This window comes from Diabrotica virgifera, chromosome 1 (genome assembly GCF_917563875.1).
Source record: "Diabrotica virgifera virgifera chromosome 1, PGI_DIABVI_V3a".
Taxonomy (NCBI): domain Eukaryota; kingdom Metazoa; phylum Arthropoda; class Insecta; order Coleoptera; family Chrysomelidae; genus Diabrotica; species Diabrotica virgifera.
In genome coordinates, this window is record NC_065443.1 from 282,703,091 (window position 1) to 282,724,964 (window position 21,874).

Consider the following 21,874-nt stretch of genomic DNA (forward strand, 5'->3'; position numbering starts at 1 on the left):
GATACAAATTTAACTTTTTAAAATTATAAAGGTAACAGCTTTACCTGTACACAGCCACGGCAAAAACAATTGTCCCAAGCATCACTAACTCATTGGGATGTACTTTTCTATTTTTCAAAACAACCACTGTAGCCAGAAGAAAAGGTAGCACTTGTATACCTAGTATGCCAGGCAAACCAGAGGATAAATACCAATGCCAAGGTTGTTCTCCATAAAATGAGCTCAAATTCTCAAGAAGATTGAATTTTAAAAACCCATAGGGTGGTATTAAAAGAGACCCATGACATAAGCTGTCAATAAGAGTACTTAAGGATAGTATGATAAATCTGCAAAATACAAAAGCTTCAATTTATGCTCTTAAAGAAATTTTTCATTATGCAATGTTATTCTTTGTAATTAATTGAGGGGATTCTTTGCTAAGGGGTACAAGAGACAAAATATTGTAAACTGAGTTAAGTGCACAAAATAATACTAGATACATAGTACTGAAATTTAGTGGCAAAGAGATACAGGTGAATTAACCTACTGGTGGCAACATATCGCAGGTTGTAGTTTGATTACTTACGAAATATTTAAAAACAGTTTGCAGCAAACAGGTATAACTTCACTTGTATCCCTTTGCCTGTAAAGTGTTGGATATTATTTTTGGTGAATCGTTTAGTATCTTTGCAAATCGAGCCCTTAAAAAGCGTTCAAAATAAGTGAAATAATGACACAAAATGTACCAAGTAGTTTTTCATAAATAAAAACGTTTAATTTTTACGTAATTTTTCTTTTATTTTAGTTTGAGAATTTAAGAAATTCGTAAGGTACTTAAGTGGTAAAGAGAAACAAGTGCAAAACTTAAAGCAGAGGGGTACAAGTGCGAACGTTTTTTCCAAATTTCAATATTTTGAATAAAAATAAACACTAACTTGACAAAAGATTTTACAATTAGATAAATAAAAGGTATAAAATTAATTCATAATAAGTCCATAAGTGATTCATTCGCTGTAGAATTTACTACGTAAATTTAATTTTGACTTCGTTTTTCTCAATTAAACAATTTTATCACTTGTACCCCTTAGCATCTAATCCGCTCAATTAATGTTTTAATTTGAAATAACATATTCTAAATACAGATAAATGATTTACCCTATTGGAAAATACTTGGTGAAGGTGATGTTTAAGAATGACTCTTTGGTTATCTTCAAATGGTACAAGCACAGTGGAAGCCACACTATGGCACTGGTGGGTCTTATAGTAAACAATAAAGCTGTTATCCATATGAAGGTAGAAGATTCCTCTAAAATAGAAACAGAAATTTATCCGATTATGAGTGTTTAGCTAACACTTTATGACAGTTTATTTTGTAATTAATATACAGATACGGAAAATTTTATGGTGGGTATTACTAAGTTAGCTGGAGATACTATGGACCAAGGCTAGCAACGTCCGAAAAAAAAACTATTTTAAGACAACTGGTTCTTTAATATAATATTATTCCCTATGCTTCCTCGAACACCGTACCGGCCATCTGGCTACTGATACAGCTTGCGTTCATTATTACGCAGCACACTTGTACGGGTAAATATATAGAATTTAAAATTATTATTTTAAGATAAAAAATTTTTTTGTCATTACTTTTTAAACATTATTAAAAATATGAAATATAATTGCCAGACATTTCTGTGGTTTAAAAAGTAATGACAAAAAAATTTAAATCCAAATTCAGGGTGACTGATTAGTGTGATAAAGCTCAGTAGATCCGCTATAATATTCATAGATAGCTATAAAAGTTAATAACAAAACTTGTAGCCAACTTTGAGCTTCACATTACAAAATTAGTTAGAATATTACAGGGTGTTCGATAACATAGTGGCAGACCAATCTTATGTTTTTTAAATGGAACACCATATATTTTATTTTATATCCGAAATCCTCTTAACTTACATATCACAAAAATATAAAGGTTTGTTATGTTATGTAGAGCTTTTACAAAGTTATAACCAATTTTCTATGAAAATCGTAACTAGTTCAGCTCCCTGTATAAATAAAAATAAGCACAACAGTAATGGTTTATTGGTACCATATTTTTTTGTGGATTGTGAAAATTTTTAAGAATTGTTGATATTGATAATTTTATATCGACTACAGGGTGAATCAAAACGCAAGTAGTACATTCTTTTCTCAGAAATTTTAAATGGGACACCCTGTATTTTATATCGCTATCGAAAAGTACCATTACTGTACTTTAATTTTTGTATAATATTCCCTATGTCTAAATTTGTTAGTTTTCGAGATATTTTCATTTTTCAGAGCAAGTTATTAATTAGGGTGTTCTATTTAAAATTACCGAGAAAATAATGTACTTGCGTTTTGACTCACCCTGTATTCGATATAAAGAAAATTAGCAATATCAACCATTTTTATAAATTTTGACAATCAACAAAAAAATATGGCACCAATAAACCGTTGCTGTTGTGCTTATTTTTATTTGTACGGGAAGCTGAACTTATTACGATTTTCATAGAATATTGGTTATAACTTTGTAAATACCCTGTATAACATAACAAACCTTTATATTTTTGTGATGGGAAAGTTAAGAAGATTTCGAATATAAAATAAAATATAGGGTGTTCCATTTAAAAAAACAAAAGTTTGATCTGCCACTATGTTATCGAACACCCTGTAATATAGTGCGGACAACCTATATAAATTAAGTTGTAAATATCTTTATCAAAATATAATGTAGTGTATTAGCCATGCTCGAAGACAATGACTCCTGACCGTGAATTAATACGTGAGGTTTACATATTATGTCGTGTATAAAAATGCAGTGTAGGTAAATTCAAGAGTTGTTATAATTAGATACTTGATATGTACAAATGTGTGGTATAGGTAATGATTTGTATTTGTAAACAACTATGGTTGAATCACCGTTTATACGATGTAAATATAAAGTTATCCAAACAATAGAGTTTTAATTAGTTTGGACCAAAAAGACATTAACATCACACTATTTAATTACATGGCTGATCCTGCAGATTAGAGGAGAATCTTCTGTAAGGAACAAAGATGGCGGCACCAGATTGGAAACACCGACGGCGGAAAATGGACCAGACCAGGACAGGAAGAATGCAGAGAACCCAGTGAAAAAAGACACAAGTGATAAAATGTAAGTAAGAATGTCTATCTTTATTAAAAATGCTTCCCTCGTTTTTATATTATTATTGAAAATTGAATATTTATCTTTGCTGATTTTTGAATAATTTATGAAGTATCGATTTTTTTTTAAGAATATCTATGAATTTTGAAACATGAAGTGATTTTTGAATTGAATATTTTTATCGAAGTTTATTATATATGCTATTCTTGAATTTTTATTGAATTTTGAATTTTTATTGAATTTATTTGAAAAATCTATCCAATTTCGATTTTTAGTACGGTTATTTTTGAATATTTTATGGAATATCGAATTTTTTTTTTTCAAAAATTTCTATCGAATTTTGAGATATAAACTTATTTTGAATATTTTTATCTAACTTTTGCATAGGCTGTTTTTGAATTGAATTTGTATCGAATATGTATACTATTATTGAATTTTTATTAGCCATTTTGTTTTTATTATTGATATTTATTGATTCTATAGATACATTTTCATCGATTTTGTGTTAAATTTTGTATGAGATGAACCTGAATTAATCATTTTTGTGTGATAAATGATATATAAATGATTTTTTTTAATGAATAATGATTAGTGATGACATACGTTAATATAAGAGCTTAAGACAAACATTGCTATAAGCAAGAGATTTATTTTTAACGAACCGACCTGATGCGTCGAGATAAGGAATTTGGAGAAGAACTATATAGATAAGAAGAAGAACTAACAATAGTATAAGCTAAATATTATGAGACAACTTGAGACAATAAGAAACCCACTGCTCTTGTCAAATTGGGAAGGTACTAAGTGATTTATAGAAGCTTGAAAGCTTATTAGAGACCCACTCTGTGTTTTGAGAGTACCTATTTTATTCATGATTATTCGTGAATAAACAACGGCCTCAAAGCAAGGGATTGAGGTTGTGAAATTTGCAAAAGAATTTGATCTAGCCAACGATGTTATACCCGATTCTATCAAGGTAGATTGTAGAGGTTTCGTGGTTAGTATTAGTATTGAGTATTATGATTGTTATATGGAATATGTAGAAGAATTGGAACTTTTCTCTCGAGTAAAGCCACTTTGATTAGTCGAACGTAGGCATTGAGGGATAAGTAAAGGAAGTGATTATTATGATGTTATATTATGAAATGATATATTGATGATTAAATGACAAATGATTGTTATATGAAGATGAATTATGTACACTGTAGAAGTGTTATTATGTGGAGAAAAATGAAGAAATATAGTTATAGTACCAGACAAGAAGAAGAGAGAGAGAAAAAAAAATAATTTTATTAAAATATGTGGGAAAAATGTAACAAGGAAAATAAAATTTGTCAGAAATGTCAAAATAAAGCAGAATTAAGAATAATATCAAATAAGTAGCTAATCATTGAATTATGTCTAAGAATTAAAGTTGTAAATTTTTTTTCTCTAAAGTAATGTAAATTATAAATAACTTATTTGTAAATGTAGATAATGAATTCAGGTTAAATTTTCGCGTAAAATGGAAGTGTTTGAATTAAGGATAGACAATATCTTGCAATAAGTGTTAGTAGATAGTAAGTAAAGAGACGCAAAAAGTGAAGTTCTTAGAGAGATTAAATCTTTATTATAGGTACAAGAGAGTTATTAGAAGTTTTTAGAGACACATTAGAAGTTTTTTAGAGAGATTACATTTTTATTATAGGTACAATATTTTAAAGTTAGTAAGGCGTATATAAATAAATCAAAATAAGACTGAAATAATAAGATGAAATAGTAAAGTAACGTTAAATTCTTTTTTTATATACTATTTAATAGAAGTTTAGGTAATATTTAGCTTAGCTTAGGAAGTATTAAAGTCGAGATTTTATTACAATTAGATTAGTTACGGCTTATAGGCACTAAAAGACTATTTAAAAGTTAGGATCAATTTCATTCACTGTGGACACTGTTTTGATGAAGTGAATTAGTGAACGAAAAAAAAAAAGGACGAAAAGACACGACGTGAAAGTACGTGAACTAGTAATAGGTTATAAAATACCAGTTTTAGTATAGGGAAAATATGAACTTTTGTGTAAAATAGGAAAAAGAATATACATGTTTAGGGAAAAATTGATTGATCTGAAATGTACCATGTTACAGTTAGTTAGCATAGTTAGGAAATTTAATTTTTGAAAATAGTATTAGGTAACCATAAACATTTTGTAAAAGGGAAAGAGAAATATATCTCATTTTAAAACAGGGAGATGTAATATAGTGCGGACAACCTATATAAATTAAGTTGTAAATATCTTTATCAAAATATAATGTAGTGTATTAGCCTGGGCCGAAGACAATGACTCTTGACCGTGAATTAATACGTGAGGTTTACATATTATGTCGTGTATAAAAATGCAGTGTAGGTAAATTCAAGAGTTGTTATAATTAGATACTTGATATGTACAAATGTGTGGTATAGGTAATGATTTGTATTTGTAAACAACTATGGTTGAATCACCGTTTATACGATGTAAATATAAAGTTATCCAAACAATAGAGTTTTAATTAGTTTGGACCAAAAAGACATTAACATCACACTATTTATTACAACCCTGTAACATTCTAACCAATTTTTTAATGTGAAGCTCAAAGTTGGCTACAATTTTTGCTATTAACTTTTATTACTATCTATTACTATAGCGGATCTACTAAGCTTTATCACACTAATCAATCACCCTGATTTTGTATGTATCTGTACAGGTGTGCTCCGCAGTAATGAACGCAACCTGTATCAGCAACCAGATGGCCGGTACGGTGTTTGAGGAAGCATAGGGAACAATATATTAAAGAACCAGCTGTGTTAAAATACTTTCTTGAAAACGTTGCTAGCTCTTAGACCACTAGCATTATGCTTTCACTAGTATTAGACAAAGATTAAAATTATAAAATATATCCTCCTAGCTTCCTGATTGAAACCCGAATGCCCCGATCGCATTTGTTGATGTTTAAAATAACATTCTGTGTTGCCAGGTATATGATAATAATTATATATTGTCACGGTCCCAGGCCGGCCCTGTCAACGCCAGAACTTTCTGGCGCCGAAGTGTCTGAAACCCTGTTCGTCGGCGAGACAGCTGTTTACGTATCGGCATATCTAGAAGGTCACCGAATACACCTTTTTTTATTGCTTTGTAAATAATACATATCTTTCGATTTTTTCTGGAAATCAGTAGATTAATTTTTATAACTATATAAAGAGACATTTTTGAAATTAGAGTTAGTTATAAATTTGTAGTCGTCAGTCGAGTAACATTTTCGATGTTCGGACGCGAAATAAATCTAAATGTAAATTGTACATATTAGACATTTAAATAAATTGTTGTTTTAGTGTAATCTTTAATAAAGCCGTGATTATTTTGCAATGTATAAAAATAATGCAGTATTTTTATGTTAAGTTTGTAAATTAGTGTTATTAAAGGATATAAATTCAGTGTTCTTTATTTCTTTAAGTGTAAGGTATTAAAAATAAATAAAGTCAATTAAATTAAACTTAGTGCCTAAAAACATAAATAATAATATAGTAAAGTCAACCGCGTAAAAAGACAATTACATCACAATATGTTATAATATAAACGAATGCTATGCTGAAACAACGTTGTAACCGCTAATAGTTTCAAATGTGGGTGCTCCATAGAACGATCTTCTGTGTGAGCAAGATAATGTACTGCCGACTGTGGTAAATATTACGAGACATTACATTATGCATCCTTTTTTAATATACGCCCTATATCTTACGCTCATAAAGATTCCTTTTTAAATATGATCAATAAGAACATGTTTTCCTCAAGTTGTGGACAAAATCTGATTTGGCCTTTACAACGTTGTTCCAGCATAGCATTCAATTAACGTTTTATACAGTAATTTCACCGAAACTTATTTAGAAACACCGTGTATAAAAATTTCAAAAAGGTTAAAAAGTTTTAATTTCGCGCCACAATTTCTGTAAAAAATAACATGTTTTAGGCAATAAAAAACCTACAAACCAAAAGAAAAAGAAGTTTCTACGACAATTAGAAACGAAGATATCGTCAAAAAACGGAAAGGTACGTTTCGATTTTTTTTGAGGATATTTTCAGGTCTATGAGTCTAAAGTTTTTTTAAATCTTTTTTGGGTTGTATTTGAAGAAAAATAAGGCAGACGATGATTTTAAAATTAAAACAGTCAAAACGGTTAAAGAAAATACCAAAAAATTATTTTGACCATGATGTCTACCCTAAAAAGATCTGAACAATAGCATGGAGACAATTTGACATCTAGCAAATAATATATTTTTTGTTCGTCCTAATTTTTTTGTAAACAAAGTTTAAAATTTTCAAAAGCAAAAAAAATATTGAATTTCACGCCAAAAATTTTGAAAAAAAATATTGTGTTATAGAAAATAAAAAAAAACCTACAAAATGAAAGAAAAAAGAAGTTGCTACGATGATTAGAACCCAAGCTATCGCCAAAAAAACGAAAAAATAAGTTTTCATTTTTTGGGGGGTTATGGGTGGGGCTAGGGGCCTAAAAACTTTTGTGGTAGAATACTCTTTGATGTAAAACAACATGGTATTTTAATTTTTAGAATATCGCTGGGGGCATTTTTCAGTATCTTAACTGGCTAGACACTGCAAAACAAAATGTTGAAACAATTGATGATCAAGATATTACAAAATTTATTTAATATTAATAACATGTACCTGCTAATTGGGGTGGCGCAAAATATTAATCATTTACAAGATGCATTGAAACAGGATTTTTTATAAAAGATGCAGGCATTTCTTGATTAAATGAAGTTTGTACGGAAGTAAAAAAGAAATGATTTTGCAGATTCAGTAATGGGCAAGATACACCTTCTGAATAAAAGTAGCTTTAATAGTGGCCAAATTATTCCACCACTAATGTAAAAATTGTCCCTAATACTTAATCCCCAAAACCTACAAATGACACAAAAGATCGATGATGAATGAAGGAAACTTGAACAATACCAGGATATTCCAATAGTATTTGAAAATCAGTCCGTAGTAATGGCCAACTAATATATCCTTAAAACATATTTCATCTTCTAGGTAAGTAGTGAACTGGTGATGTAGTGGAAATAAATATGTAAGCCATTCTACTCAATATTTATATCCTTTCTTCAAACCAGATAAAAGAAACCAGATCTAGCTATACGATGTAGCGGCAGGCACAGCAAGTACTGCCAATATTTTTTATATGATACTGTATAAACGAGTTAAACAGTGTTTTTTTATATCTGCTGTTGTGTTTGTTGATACCAATAAATGAATTTTTTGTACAAAAAACAGTCTTATCTTGATAAAACTTACCTATCCCTTTTCCTGGCCATGGGAATTTTGATAGAGCTATTGTGGTTAAGGAACACTCCAACGTATTTATCAGAGTCCTGGATCCAGTGTAGAACCAGAACCATGAACTTGCCATCGCAAATACTGCCCATTTTTTGGTCCCTGACCATTTGTAGAAACACAGGTCTGAATAGGAGCTGAGAAACGCCTGAAGGACTCTAGGAGCATAAATCTAAAAGCAATGATGTATTAACAACTAGAGATAATGTTAAAAACGTAACAAGATGGGCAGACAACACAGTGGTATTCACTGACAATTCTGAAGCAATCCAGGAGTTAATGAATAGGATCACAGAAGTAAGTCAGAGATATGGACTTTCACTGAACAATAAGAACACAAAATGTATGATGATCTACAAGAAGGAACAGCAACTTAGATGAACCAGTGTGAAGGGCCAATAAATAGAAAGAGTAAAAACATACACTCAACGAAAAAGGTACGTAATATCAATAAAAATGTTAATTCAGACAACAAACGCAATACTTAAAATTTGTCCAATTCTTGGTTTTATTGGGACAACAAAACGATGTTCATGAATTCATTATTTTCGTTAGTTGAGACAATGTATTACGTTTATTGAATGTATGAACATTCATTATGTATACCACAATATCACTTTATTGATATTACGAACTCTATTCACTGAGTCAACGAATACTATTCATTGAAACAACATCGTCGTTAATTGACCGACGAAGACTATTCGTTGTGTCAATAACAGTGTTACTTCTCCTAACGTATTTCGTTTACAATAAATACGGTTATTCTTACAAGCAATTCTATTCATTTTTATAATCAGTTTCGTTTATTCCTACTATGAACGTATTTTATATTAATAATTACTGAATGCATTAGCTCAATGTATGATATTGATTAATAATAATTTTTTAAATCCCCCTTTTTTGTCCTAAACCTAATGGACTTTATACTGTGTGATTTCTCATATGATTTCACTTATACAATGCGCTGGAATAAGTGTTACACTTCCTCCCCCCTATTAACTTATTTATTTTTAGCACATAAGCAAAATGCTCGGACAGGTCGATTTTTAAAATAATCAAAGTATATTATAACATCAATGTTTCGAACTTTACACGATCCCTCTTCAGGTGACAGGCATAACTTTGATTTTTTTAAATGAGAAAGTACATCATGTGACAGCTCATTTAAAAGCGTTTGAAATAGTGATTCCAAAAATATATAACAGTTTAATCCTTTTTGAGAGCGCAGGTGTAAAATTTCGATCGAATTCTTTTTAAACGCATTCATTTTTTTTGGAATCCCGAGAAAACTAATAAGTATTTTTGAAAAATTTAAACGCAGAATAAAAGATTACATTATTACCGAGGGCTGAAAGTCCCTTAGAATAAACAAAAAGTTTCTTTTGAATGGTATATTTGAAATTAAAATCATACTAAATTTTCTCCTTTTCACCCCTGTGACTTATTAAAATAATCATTATAGAAGTTCTCAGGGACTTTAGACCTTCGATAATACTGTAATATTTTATTCTGCGTTTAAATTTTCAAAAATACTAATTAGTTTTCTCAGGATTCGAAAAAAAAAATGAATAGATTTAAAAAGAATTCGACCGAAATTTCACGGTAATAGACACACGAAAACTTCCTTCTACTACGGACAACACTTGGAAACGAAATGAGATTATTATTCGGCACTTCGGCAGAGGTAACAGCATGGTTCAACAAAGAATTCTTTTTTAATCCATGGTAACACAGAGAAGCTAGGGGTATCACGATAAGGAAAAGCCGTTACATTTCAAATGGTCAAGCAAAACATTTATTGTCTCAACAACTACGTTTATTGTCACCATGTACGCATTGATTGTGGTTATTAAACGCAGTAGTAGATTGATTAATGCATTCGTTGTCACAACAATCAGTTTACATCTATACAATAATCATAAATATTACTCTACATATATTAACAACATTTGTACATTGTTTTAATGAAATATGTACGTTGTCACGATAAACCAAGGTAATTGCTTGTCATCTACGAAATCAAGAAAGTGAGTTGCTGCCAGAATTAACATTATTTATTAAATGTACGAAACTTAATTATTGGCTGAATAAATTGAGTGTTATTGATTAATGTACTCCAGTTAGTTTCACAATTATTATTCAATCATTGTGATAATAACCAAATACATTCGCCAATGTCTAAAAGTTCGTTGAAACAAAAAATTTAATTGTTGTTACAACGAAATACTATCCAATAATCACTGTTAATCAATATTACGAACTAAATTTTTTTGAGTGTACACCTACCTTGGTATGAATATCACTGAAAATTGGGACCATTCCCTAGAAATCAAATGAAGAATAGAGCAAGCAGGATCTGCATTTCAAAAAATGCTTAAGCTATTCAAATGTCATGATTTATCAATACCCATAAAAATCAGGTTACAAAGATGTTATATATATTATGTCCTATACTATTGTACGCAGTTGAGTTGTGCATTCTCAGACCCCACCTGCATGAAAATTGAGGCTTTCGAAATGTGGCTTGATTGTTGTATCCTGAAGATATATTATATTGACCATGTCACTAATCAGGATGTTTAATTAAGGATACAAAAGGAAAAGGAGCTGTTAACCACAATAAAATCAGCCAAAATTGAGCCTTTGTCACATCATATAACAGCAAGAGATATGGATTGCTACGACTAATTTAACCCTGCAGTTGTGACGCGCCTTCAAATACATTAAGTTATTTCTTTTATGAACAGAATGTGTAAGTTGCCCATCCCAGTAGCTTCCTAACTCGAGTCGTTCTTTCAGCCTGTAGTGTATTCCGTTGTTGACAAGTATTTGCCTGTGCTGTATCAGCTATTGTTTTCGAAACTTGGTCTCTCACACCGTTGTCACTACTCACGTCCTAATATTTTATAAGTTCGATAAATACAAGAAGGTGCTTTTTACACTTTAATAAATGTATCTGTTAATAAATGTTATTTATAATTTCAATACTGAAGAAGATAACCTTGTACCTTGGAGAACTTTCCTTGTACCTTGGAGAACTTACAATTATTGTCAATCAACTGACACATGCATATATGCCCAGAAGCATGTCAGGAGGCCAGCTGATATTCACTTGCCTAGGATAATGAAAGAAAGAGCGAGAGAACTAACTGATACGTCAGAGCCCAATTTACAACCTGAACAAAAGAAAACAGGTGCTACAGGTCGTTACCTAAGATGTGACTGAAAAAAAAATCAAAAAATTAGATTCTCCTGTAGTAAGTGTAAAGTATCTCAGAGTCTTGAACACTTGATCAGTATTTGCGATCAATTGATCAAGTGTGCATTGCAAAATGCGTGCAAAATACAGATCAAACGGTCTAGTTTTATTTTTCTTTTTATTTTTTCCAAATATACACTCACCGGCACAAAAAACCGCCACCCCAAAAAATGGGTCATTTTAAATGTCTTGTATTTCCTAAACCTGATGTCCGATTTAAGTTATTCTTTTAATATGTTATAGCCTTATTCTTTAACAATACCGCTGTAATAATATTGTTGCTAGACAGGTACATTGTCGTTGTATACAGGGTGTACGAATCAAACTGTGTTTTTTTCTCGAACTTTGGAACACCCTGTGGAATGATCTAGCTTTTATAAAATACTGAAATTAAAACCCAACTATAGCCTCAGATTTTCTTAACATTATGTTATTTGTTTTATTCGCTTATGTTGGATAATAAAAAAGTTAGGCTCTTTAACAACTACCCCTGTTTTTCGTCAATATAGGGTGTTTTTTAATAAGTACGGCAAACTTTAAGGGGTAATTCTGCATGATAAAATAATGACAGTTTGCTTTATAAACGTATGCCCGTAAATGCTTCGTTTCCGAGATAGGGGGTGTTGAAATTGTTCTTACAAACTGACGATTTATTTATTGCTCGGTTTGACTATTATAAAACGGTTTGTCATATGCAACTGAAATTTGGTAGATTTTAAGAGGTAGTTATTGCGCATTTTTTGGCATACAATTAAGAATTTTATATTCACCATTGGCGTGCATACGGGTATAAACATTTTAGATATATCCCGTATGCACGTCAATGGTGAATATAAAATTCTTAGTTGTATGCCAAAAAATGCGCAATAACTACCTCTTAAAATCAACCAAATTTCATTTGCATATCATAAACTGTTTTAGAGCAATAAATAAATCGTCAGTTTGTAAGAACAATTTCAACACCCCCTATCTCGGAAACAAAGCATTTGCGGGCATACGCTTATAAAGCAAACTGTCATTATTTTATCATGCAGAATTACCCCTTAAAGTTTGCCGTACTTATTTAAAAACACCCTATATTGACGAAAAACAGGGGTAGTTGTTAAAGTGCCTAACTTTTTTATTATTCAAGATAAGCGAATTAATCAAAAAAGAGAATATTAAGAAAACCTGAAGCTATAGTTGAGTTTTAATTTCAGTATTTTATAAAAGCTAGAACATTCCACAGGGTGTTCCAAAGTTTGAGAGAAAAACACATTTTGATTCGTACACCCTGTATACAATGACAATGTACCTGTTTAGCAACGATATTATTACAGCGATATTGTTAAAGAATAAGGCTATAACATATTAAAAAAATTACTTAAATCGAACATCAGGTTTAGGAAATACAAGACATTAAATATGACCCATTTCTTGGGGTGGCGGTTTTTTCTGCCGGTGAGTGTACATTATTGACACGTTTAAAACCAATTATTTTAATTTTTGAATAATAATTATGTCATTTAAGAGCACACAGTAGCGACCAACAGGTAGCAACAAACGCGGTCCAAGATTGCGAAAGTTCTGCGAACTTTCAAAAGTTAGGCAACAGTGCGTCGGCAATTCGACACTGACAGTGACGTTTATACTATCAAAAACAATAATTTTTATACACATAAGCGCGAAATGTTGTTAAGTCAGTGACGTTCGATTTCTTGTTATAAAAAAATCGATTTTTAGTAGTTCCAATGTGACTATGTGACACAAAATCTAGGCACGGGATAAAAAAGTTTATTCGAAGAAAGTGTATTTTTTGTCTTTCTTAATGGCGGTACAGGCTCCTTTTTTCAATATTTTATTTAGTTATAGAGTAATTTCCACATACTAACATATTTCTGAAATTGGGCTCTGTACCGCCATTCTTTATTAGATATATTATTACGAATATGTGTGCCAAATATCTCGACAAAATATTCAAAATTAGAGCCGCAATCTTGGAACGCGTTTGTTGCTACCTGTTGAGCGCTACTGTTTGCTCTTAATAAAGAAATAATCAAATAAATATTTAAAAAAAGAAAAAAATACTCTGTTCTTTTTTCACTAAATACAAGGGTAAAACACAAATCTGGTTTGAGAGACCGTGGTCATGACTGGTGCAACTTTTTTCATGTCACGACTGCAGGGTTAACAGGGAAAAGTAAAAGGAAAACGGGAGCACGTAGGTGAAGAATTTCCTGGCTGAAAAATCTATGTATGTAGTTCAACACAACAACCACAAATCTTTTGAGAGCACCATTGTGCAAAGTACAGATTGCCATGATAGTCAGAAGAGGAATTTTGAAAATGGGTATTTACCAAGAGTTCAGCACTGTCCAGGCCAAGAAGATTTAAACATTTGTACAATCCTGCTACCACTAACGGGGGTATGTAACTTCTTATACCTTTGCTCCATTCCCAAGCCATGTATTCATAAACCAAATTATGGGCAACTTCCAAAGTCTGCCAATATTCATCTGGCACAACTAATCAGGATAATTTATTAAGAATACAAAAAAGAGCTGTTAACCACAACAAAAACAGCCAAAATCGAATACATCGGTCACATCATGAGGAACAGCGAGAGATATGGATTGCTACAACTAATTTTATAGGGAAAGCGTGACGGAAAACGTGTACCAGGAAGGCAAAGAATTTCTTGATTGAAAAATCGGCATACATGGTTCAATACAACAACCACAAATCTTTTCAAAGCAGCATTGAGCAAAGTACAGATTGCCATGATGGTCGCCAACTAGGGATTGCAATCCAGCATGATTTTCAGTCCAGCTGGATTTTTGCAAGATTGACCTGAATCCAACGTGGATCCAGCAAAATGTGGAATGAACATAAAAACATGACTTTATTGTATTTTTGTTAATTTATTATTTAATTAACCTTTTTAGTACAAACTAATAAAACTTACTACTTAATCAGTATACCCATTTGTACCTTTCTGTGTTGGGCCGTTTATAATACAATTCATTAGCATTAGATTAGGTACAATATTTTACAATCTTCTGAGGTGTCCTAGCTCTTAACGAACTCTCTCCATTCTCCTATTGGATGCCATCTGTGTTGCTTCCTGCCAAGTCTTACCCTTACTCTGCAGTATCTGCGAGATGTCACTGTTCCATTCATTAATGGGTCTTCCTCTTCTGTTCTTCCCTATTGGTTTGGCATCCCACACTCTTTTTACTTGTCTATTATTGTCCATCCGGGTTAGATGTCCGAACCATGCCAATTTTTTCTCCTTGATTGAGTCGAGTATCAGTTTGATTTTGAGTCTTTCTCTTATTTCTTCATTTCTGATTCTATCAGTTCTTTTTACTCCGATTGTTCTTATGAGGTATTTCATCTCTGCTGCCTGAATTCCGCTCTGCTGTCTTTTGTTTAATATCCAATTTTCTGCTCCATATGTCACCATCAGTCTATATATTGTTTTGTATATTGTCATCTTGGTCTTTGTTGATATTTCTTTGTTATTAAGGAATCCTCTATTTAGTGCTTGGAATAGTTTTCCTGTGTTTTCCATTCTGTTGTTAAGATCGTCCTCGATGCCTCCTTTGTTGTTGATTACTGTTCCTAAGTATTTGTATGAATTTGTCTGTATTATTTTTTGTTGGTCTATCCTTACTTCTATTTGATCTTCCGTCCCTTGTTTCCTTGATATTTTCATTATCTGAGTCTTCTCTTTGTTTACGTTTAAGTTGTATTTGCTTGCTTCTAGGTTCCATTTCTCTAAGTTGTATTTCAGTTTTTCTGCTGTTTCCGCAATTAATACTATGTCGTCTGCAAATATACACATCTCAGCATTTATCATTTGCATTCTGTTCCAACTGATGCAGTATTTCTTGAAAGACAAACTAATAAAATAAAAACTCAAATAAAAATTATCTTCTGTATATAATCAAATAAGGACATATAATCAGTCACAATTCTCAATCAATCTTACCTCTCTTTAACTTTAAGTGGCTAGAGCAAATACTACAATTATCATGAGATTCCAAAAGAAAACAGGTCCTCAGTAAGCCATGGAAGTGAAAGATAGGGCTGTGCTTGTGTCAGCTGAGAATTGTCATGAGAATGAAATTTTATCCAAACGAACTTATCTGTCGAAGAGTAGTGCATTTGAAGCAAATTTCATTGAGGGCAATTTTGAGCTGACACAAGTTAAGTAATATGTTTTTATCTTCCATGGCTTACTGAGGACGAGTTGTTTTTGCATCTCATGATAAAAATCAGTCTGATTTCTAAATTTCTAAACAACAGAAACATCAATTATTTAGTTAGTGGAAGTGAGACCTTAAAAAACATTTTATTTATCATCTTATCGTCTAACCTACTTCCACAGAACTGCACATATAGCCAGTTTCACTGGTTTAAGAGTGGCAATCAACTCATTGATTAGATATTGAACACTTGCCAGCAGAGAACTTTATTGCAGAATAATACTATCAATGCTTTATTGATGCACACTTTTGAGCTGTAGAAACGTTCCAGCATACTGAGGAAACTGTTCCACCTGGTGCAGCAGTCAAGAATCAAACTTCCTTGTCTCTCTTTTCCTTGACATATTTTTACAAGTACATAAATTTTCATTTTACATAATATTTTACATAAATTGTCTTTGGTAGAGATGGTCATGTAATGATGTGCTTTATAGATTATGAAAAAGCCTTCAATCGAGTACAACATCATACACTCGTACATATACTAAAACAACTCGACATAGATCAAAAAGACATTCGTTGCATAGAGGCTCTTTACTGGAATCAAACAGCTGTCGTCAAGGTGGATAATGAAACAACGCAAGCTCAAAAAATTCTCAGAGGTGTAAGACAGGGATGCATTCTCTCCCCACTACTGTTCAATCTATATCAGAAAGTATCTTCCAGGAAGCTCTTGAGGAATGCGAAAGCGGCATCAAAGTAAATGGTACCTGGGTCAATAATGTACGATATACGGATGATTCGGTCTTAATAGCAGACAATATAGAAGACCTCCAAAACCTTCTTAATAAAATTGGAGAGCATAGCGAGAACATGGGACTTAGCATCAACATAAAAAAGACGAAGTTTTATAATCAGCCGTCAATTATGTCAACATCAAAATGCAAGACTAGCATATAACAACCAAGATGTAGAGCGCGTAAGAAAGTTTAAGTACCTGGGAACCTGGCTATGTGAAGACTGGATGTCGGATATGGAAATTAAATGTCGGATAGAAAGAACCAGAAGTGCATTCATGAAATTCAGAAACGTCTTTACGAACTCTGATTTTGACCTAAACCTAAGATTAAGATTCACAAAATGCTATATATGGTCGGTGCTCCTATATGGCATGGAAGGATGGACTTTAAAAATAAACACAATGAATAAGCTAGAGGCATTTGAGATGTGGATCTATCGACGAATCCTTAAAGTTCCCTGGACCGCAAGAATAACAAATGAAGAAATCCTGAGAAAAATTGGTACAGAACGACAACTGATGTGCACAATTAAACAGAGAAAAACGGCATACCTGGGACACATAATTAGAAATGAAAGATATCAGTTTCTGCAAACCTTAATTGAAGGAAAGATCGACAGAAGAAGGGGAGTGGGCAGGAAGAAAATGTCATGGCTCCGTAATGTCAAACAATGGACAGGACTAAAAAACATAGGAGACCTAATACATACTGCAAGGGATAGAGAAAAATGGTCAAACGTGATCGCGAACATCCATTAGTGGATTGCATAAGAAGAAGAAAAAGAGTCTTTGGTAGGTGATTCAGATCGCTGTAACAAATCAATTCAACAGGGCTTGCTGATGTTGGTTCGATTGTTACTGCCATTTCTTCATTCATCTCTGTCTCCAGGCTTTGAATAACGAGTTTAATGAAGACATGAAATAACTTATTTCAAATTTGACACGTTTGCGGATCCACTCTGTTGGATCCAGCACGGTTTGCTGGATTCGGCATGTAAAAAAACGCTGGATTCAGCAATTGCAATCTCTATGGCCAACATCCGGAGCTGATAGGGACTACAAGAAGAAGAGGAATGTTGAAAATGGGTACTTACCAAGAGTTCAGCACTGTCCAGGCCAAGAAGATTTAAAAATTTGTACAATCCTGATACCACTAACGGGGGTATGTAACTTCTTATACCTTTACTCCATTCCCAAGTCAAATACCCATATTCATAAACCAAGTTATGGGCAACTTCCAAAGTCTGCCAATATTCATCTGGCACGTAAAAGGTTTGAACGAAATACACGGAGACTAGTCTTACAGTTAGAAATATCATGAACACATCCAGGTTTTTCATTTTGTACTATTGGTTTTAAAACGCAAAGTTTTGAATAAGGTTTTATATATCTTTTACTACAACACGTGCGAAACGTGAGTATAAAACGTAAGTGTTTCTTTTTTTATTGGGAACAGGTGTTATTTTTAGATTTTGTCTCCTTAGAGATTTATTTTTGTTGGGCTAAATATTGTATTTTTAATTTTAAGGTTATGTCACTGTTTTGTTTATGAGTTTACGAGGACGAGGTGGGAGCGGAGAGGTGAACGCGGTGAACCCAACCAATCAGCTTTCTGGTTTTTTGAGATTGTTCAAAGGGTGGTTCAAACATTTTTCAATTTCTTTTATGTCCTTGTTAGTTTAGGTATTTTGCCATATTTATTTTACCTAAATAATCTATAATCTTACACACAGTGATAAGTTGCAACAACTCGATTGACCTTGATAAGTTGTTTGATTTATCGCTGTGTTTAAACGACCCTTTTACGAACATTTCGATGATTATTTTATTTTTATGCTGGCTGGATTCCAAAAATGTATTGATTAAATCTTAGAGTATGGAAAATTTTTTAGAGAGAGAAAAAATTTTCCATGCTCTAAGGATTAAATCGATGGATAAAAAATGGCGGTGCTGTATAGATGCGCCATCTCGCGTGCTAATGTATAGCAGTCAGTAGGAAATAACATGTTTAGTTCGGTCGTACCCAACTCATCGAGTCCCAACTCCCATACACCCAAAACGTATATGCACCAAATAGTATACGACCCTATTAATGTACACCCAACTCACATATACATACATATACAGGGTGTTTAAAAAAGGTAACACCGTCTCTAGGATAGATAAAACACTGAAAAAAAATTGAGGTTTGCTTATTAAAAAATTTTTGTAACGCCATCCGTTTTCAAGATACAGGGCGTTGAAGAAAAATAAATTTGCACATTTTTTACGATTTTGGCGAAACTACTGGCAACATTGTAATGATTCTACATTTTTTGACATACAATTAAGAATTTTATATTGATCGCGCGCATACGCGTAATGGTCTGAATTTTTAGAGAAAAAAATAGTACGCCACTGAGATATTTCAATTTAAAAATCATTTTTGAATTCATCGTTTAATTTATGACAAAAAATATATCTTCCTTTTTCATTCGACGCGTTGTTTTCATTCAAAAAATTATCTTAATGCTTCGAAAGTATTCGAATTAAGTTTCTAGATCTGATAGATAAAAACTTATTTCGAACACTTTGTAAGGGTTAAGATGTTTTATTTTTGAATAAAAACGGCTCGTCGTATGAAAAAAAGGAGAGATAGATTTTTATCACAGATAATCGTAGATATTTATAATAGATATTTATTGATCTATCTTTGAATAAAATTCTTAATTTTATGTTAAAAAATACACAATAACTACCTCTTAAAACCCACCAAATTTCATTACAATTTGGTGGATGAATTTCAGTCACCTGAAATTTTTGGCGAACACACAATTTGACGTTAAACATATCATACACATATGACACATTTGACGTTAATTATACAAACAATCCAAGTTCGAGTGTCAAATAAACGTCAAATTAAAAAGCGGGTATTTGAAAGTTCTCTGAAGGAAATATCAATTTTAATGGGTTTTCTTCACTTTTTCGTTATAGATTAGTTGTCGGTGTTAACAGTAATTAGGGAAGAGTTGGACAAAACCGGGTAGGTTGATAAAACCGGGTACCTATGATGTTGTAGATAAAGTTTTTATTTGTGACTTATGTCATTGATTATATAGACACGGATAGCTTCTGTTCATAGATTTTCGATTTTTGTTCACATACTTTTAATAAATATTTTATTTGCTGCCCATTAGTCTTTTCACATGGTACTTAAGTTACTACCCGGTTTTACCATACCGGTTGGACAAAACCGGGTATTTTGCAATATTTTCATAAAAATAAAAAAAATTAAAAATCTAAGAATATTTTTAAAAATTGACATTGGCATATCGAACTTAAGTCATTTGAGAATATTTCAATCTGCAGCAAACATTTGATACTCTCACATAGCAAAAGATACAGACGGTTTTTGGAGTGGTACCCGGTTATTTGTCCAACTCTCCCCTACCTAAGTGTAGGTAGGTATATCGAAAGCAATAATTAGGCAGTGTGAATTTTATTAGTAGGTACTAGATTTTAACATTAGCTGGGTCTATTGAAGTATTAATTTTATGCTGTGTGTGTGTAATACAAAATGGAAATAGGTGACCATAGGAATATACCTAATACTGGAGAGTTAAATATACCTAATAGGTGACCATAGGAAACTAATGAAGAAGTACTAAGGAGGGTCAACAAAGATAGCTATCTCTAGTTCTCTAGAGAACTGCTAAAGACTGTTAAAACATCGAAAAATGTCTTATGTGGGACACATAGTGAGGGGAAGTCGATATAAAATATTACAACTGATCCTTAAAGGCAAAAGAGAGGGCCGTAGAGGTGTAGGAAGAAAACAGATTTCTTGGTTAAAAAACATTCGTGAATGGACTCAGACATCAAATGCAGGATAATTATTCTATATTGTAGAAGATCAAGAAGTCAAGAAGCCTTCGCAATGGTGATCGCCAACGTCGGATAATTCTGATATGGCACGTGAAGAAGAAGAAGAAGGAATATACCAATAGATCGGGGAAGGAAAGAAAGTCAGTATGAAAATATGAATATAAATAATAAAAATCAAAACAGCAATAATAAGGTAAGCGAAATATCTATTGAAAAAAATTATTATTCAATCATTATTCGCCAAAGTTGTCATATTTCGCCGCTACGGGCGCTGGCATAGTTTCGTGTATCCCCAGCTTGGTCACGCATGGAGCGAATAACCTTCTTCTTCTTCTTCTTCGTCTAGCCATTCACGTGCACATCTGAACATAAGCCTCTTCAAGTCTTCCTTTCCATTGTTTTTTGTTGTACGCTACTTGTAGCCAATTTTTCCCGGCAGTTCGTTTCAGATCATCTGTCCATCTCATAGGAGGTCTGCCTCTGGGTCTTTTGTGTTCGTATGCTCTCCAGGTTAGAATTGTTCTGTGCCATTTGTTAAGATCGCTCCTAGCTACATGTCCAGCGTATTCCCATTTCAATTTTAGTAATTTTTCTATCACATTGGTGACTTTGGTTTTCTGTCTTATCCACGTGTTTGTTTTTCTGTCCTTAAGTGATATGCCAAGCATTGCTCTTTCCATCGCGTGTTGAGTGACTCTGAGTATGTTCATATTCTTTTTTGTGATTGTCCATGTTTGTGCCCCATATGTTAATATCGGAATAATGCATGCATCAAAGACTTTAGATCTAAGATGTAGTTGAATTTGCTGATTTCTGAGTATATAGTTCAGTTTGCCGAATTCTGCCCATGCTAACTTTCTTCTTCTTTTTTTTTCTTCCGTTTGAATTTCCCTATTTAGTATTATTTTTTGTCCTAAGTATATATATTCTTCAACTTTTTCTATAACTTTGTTGTTTATTATTGTCATCGTTTCTTCGCAGTGCATGGCTTTTGTTTTGTTTAAATTCGTTTTTAGTCCTATTTTAGAAGATTCTGTGTGTAGTTCTGAAAACATGGTTTGCAGTTCTTGTAGGTCAGTAGCTATCAGGATTATGTCATCCGCAAATCGTAGATTACTGAGATAGCGGCCATTGATGTTTATTCCCTTATATTTCCAATTTAGATTTTTAAAAACGTCTTCCAAAACTAAGGTGAACAGTTTGGGTGATAGAGTGTCTCCCTGTTTGACTCCCCTGTT

The 21,874-nt window shown here is 32.4% G+C and overlaps 1 protein-coding gene across 4 annotated transcripts in view; it reads right to left on the minus strand.

Moving 5' to 3' along the window:
- LOC114328340 (GPI mannosyltransferase 3) overlaps window positions 1–18,470 on the minus strand; it is a 40,023-nt gene extending 21,553 nt beyond the window's left edge. The window contains exons 1-5 of one of the 4 annotated variants that reach the window (XM_050642109.1): window positions 17,864–18,470; window positions 10,808–10,843; window positions 8,480–8,690; window positions 1,135–1,285; window positions 45–326 (exon numbers count right to left, since the gene is read on the minus strand). In XM_050642109.1, the coding sequence (XP_050498066.1) occupies window positions 45–326; window positions 1,135–1,285; window positions 8,480–8,690; window positions 10,808–10,843; window positions 17,864–18,109 (926 nt within the window). In that variant the 5' untranslated portion in view covers window positions 18,110–18,470. The remainder of the gene's footprint in view (window positions 1–44; window positions 327–1,134; window positions 1,286–8,479; window positions 8,691–10,807; window positions 10,844–17,863) is intronic. The other 3 variants (XM_050642110.1, XM_050642111.1, XM_050642112.1) reach the window with 3 other exon arrangements.
- Between the last annotated feature and the right edge of the window lie 3,404 nt (window positions 18,471–21,874).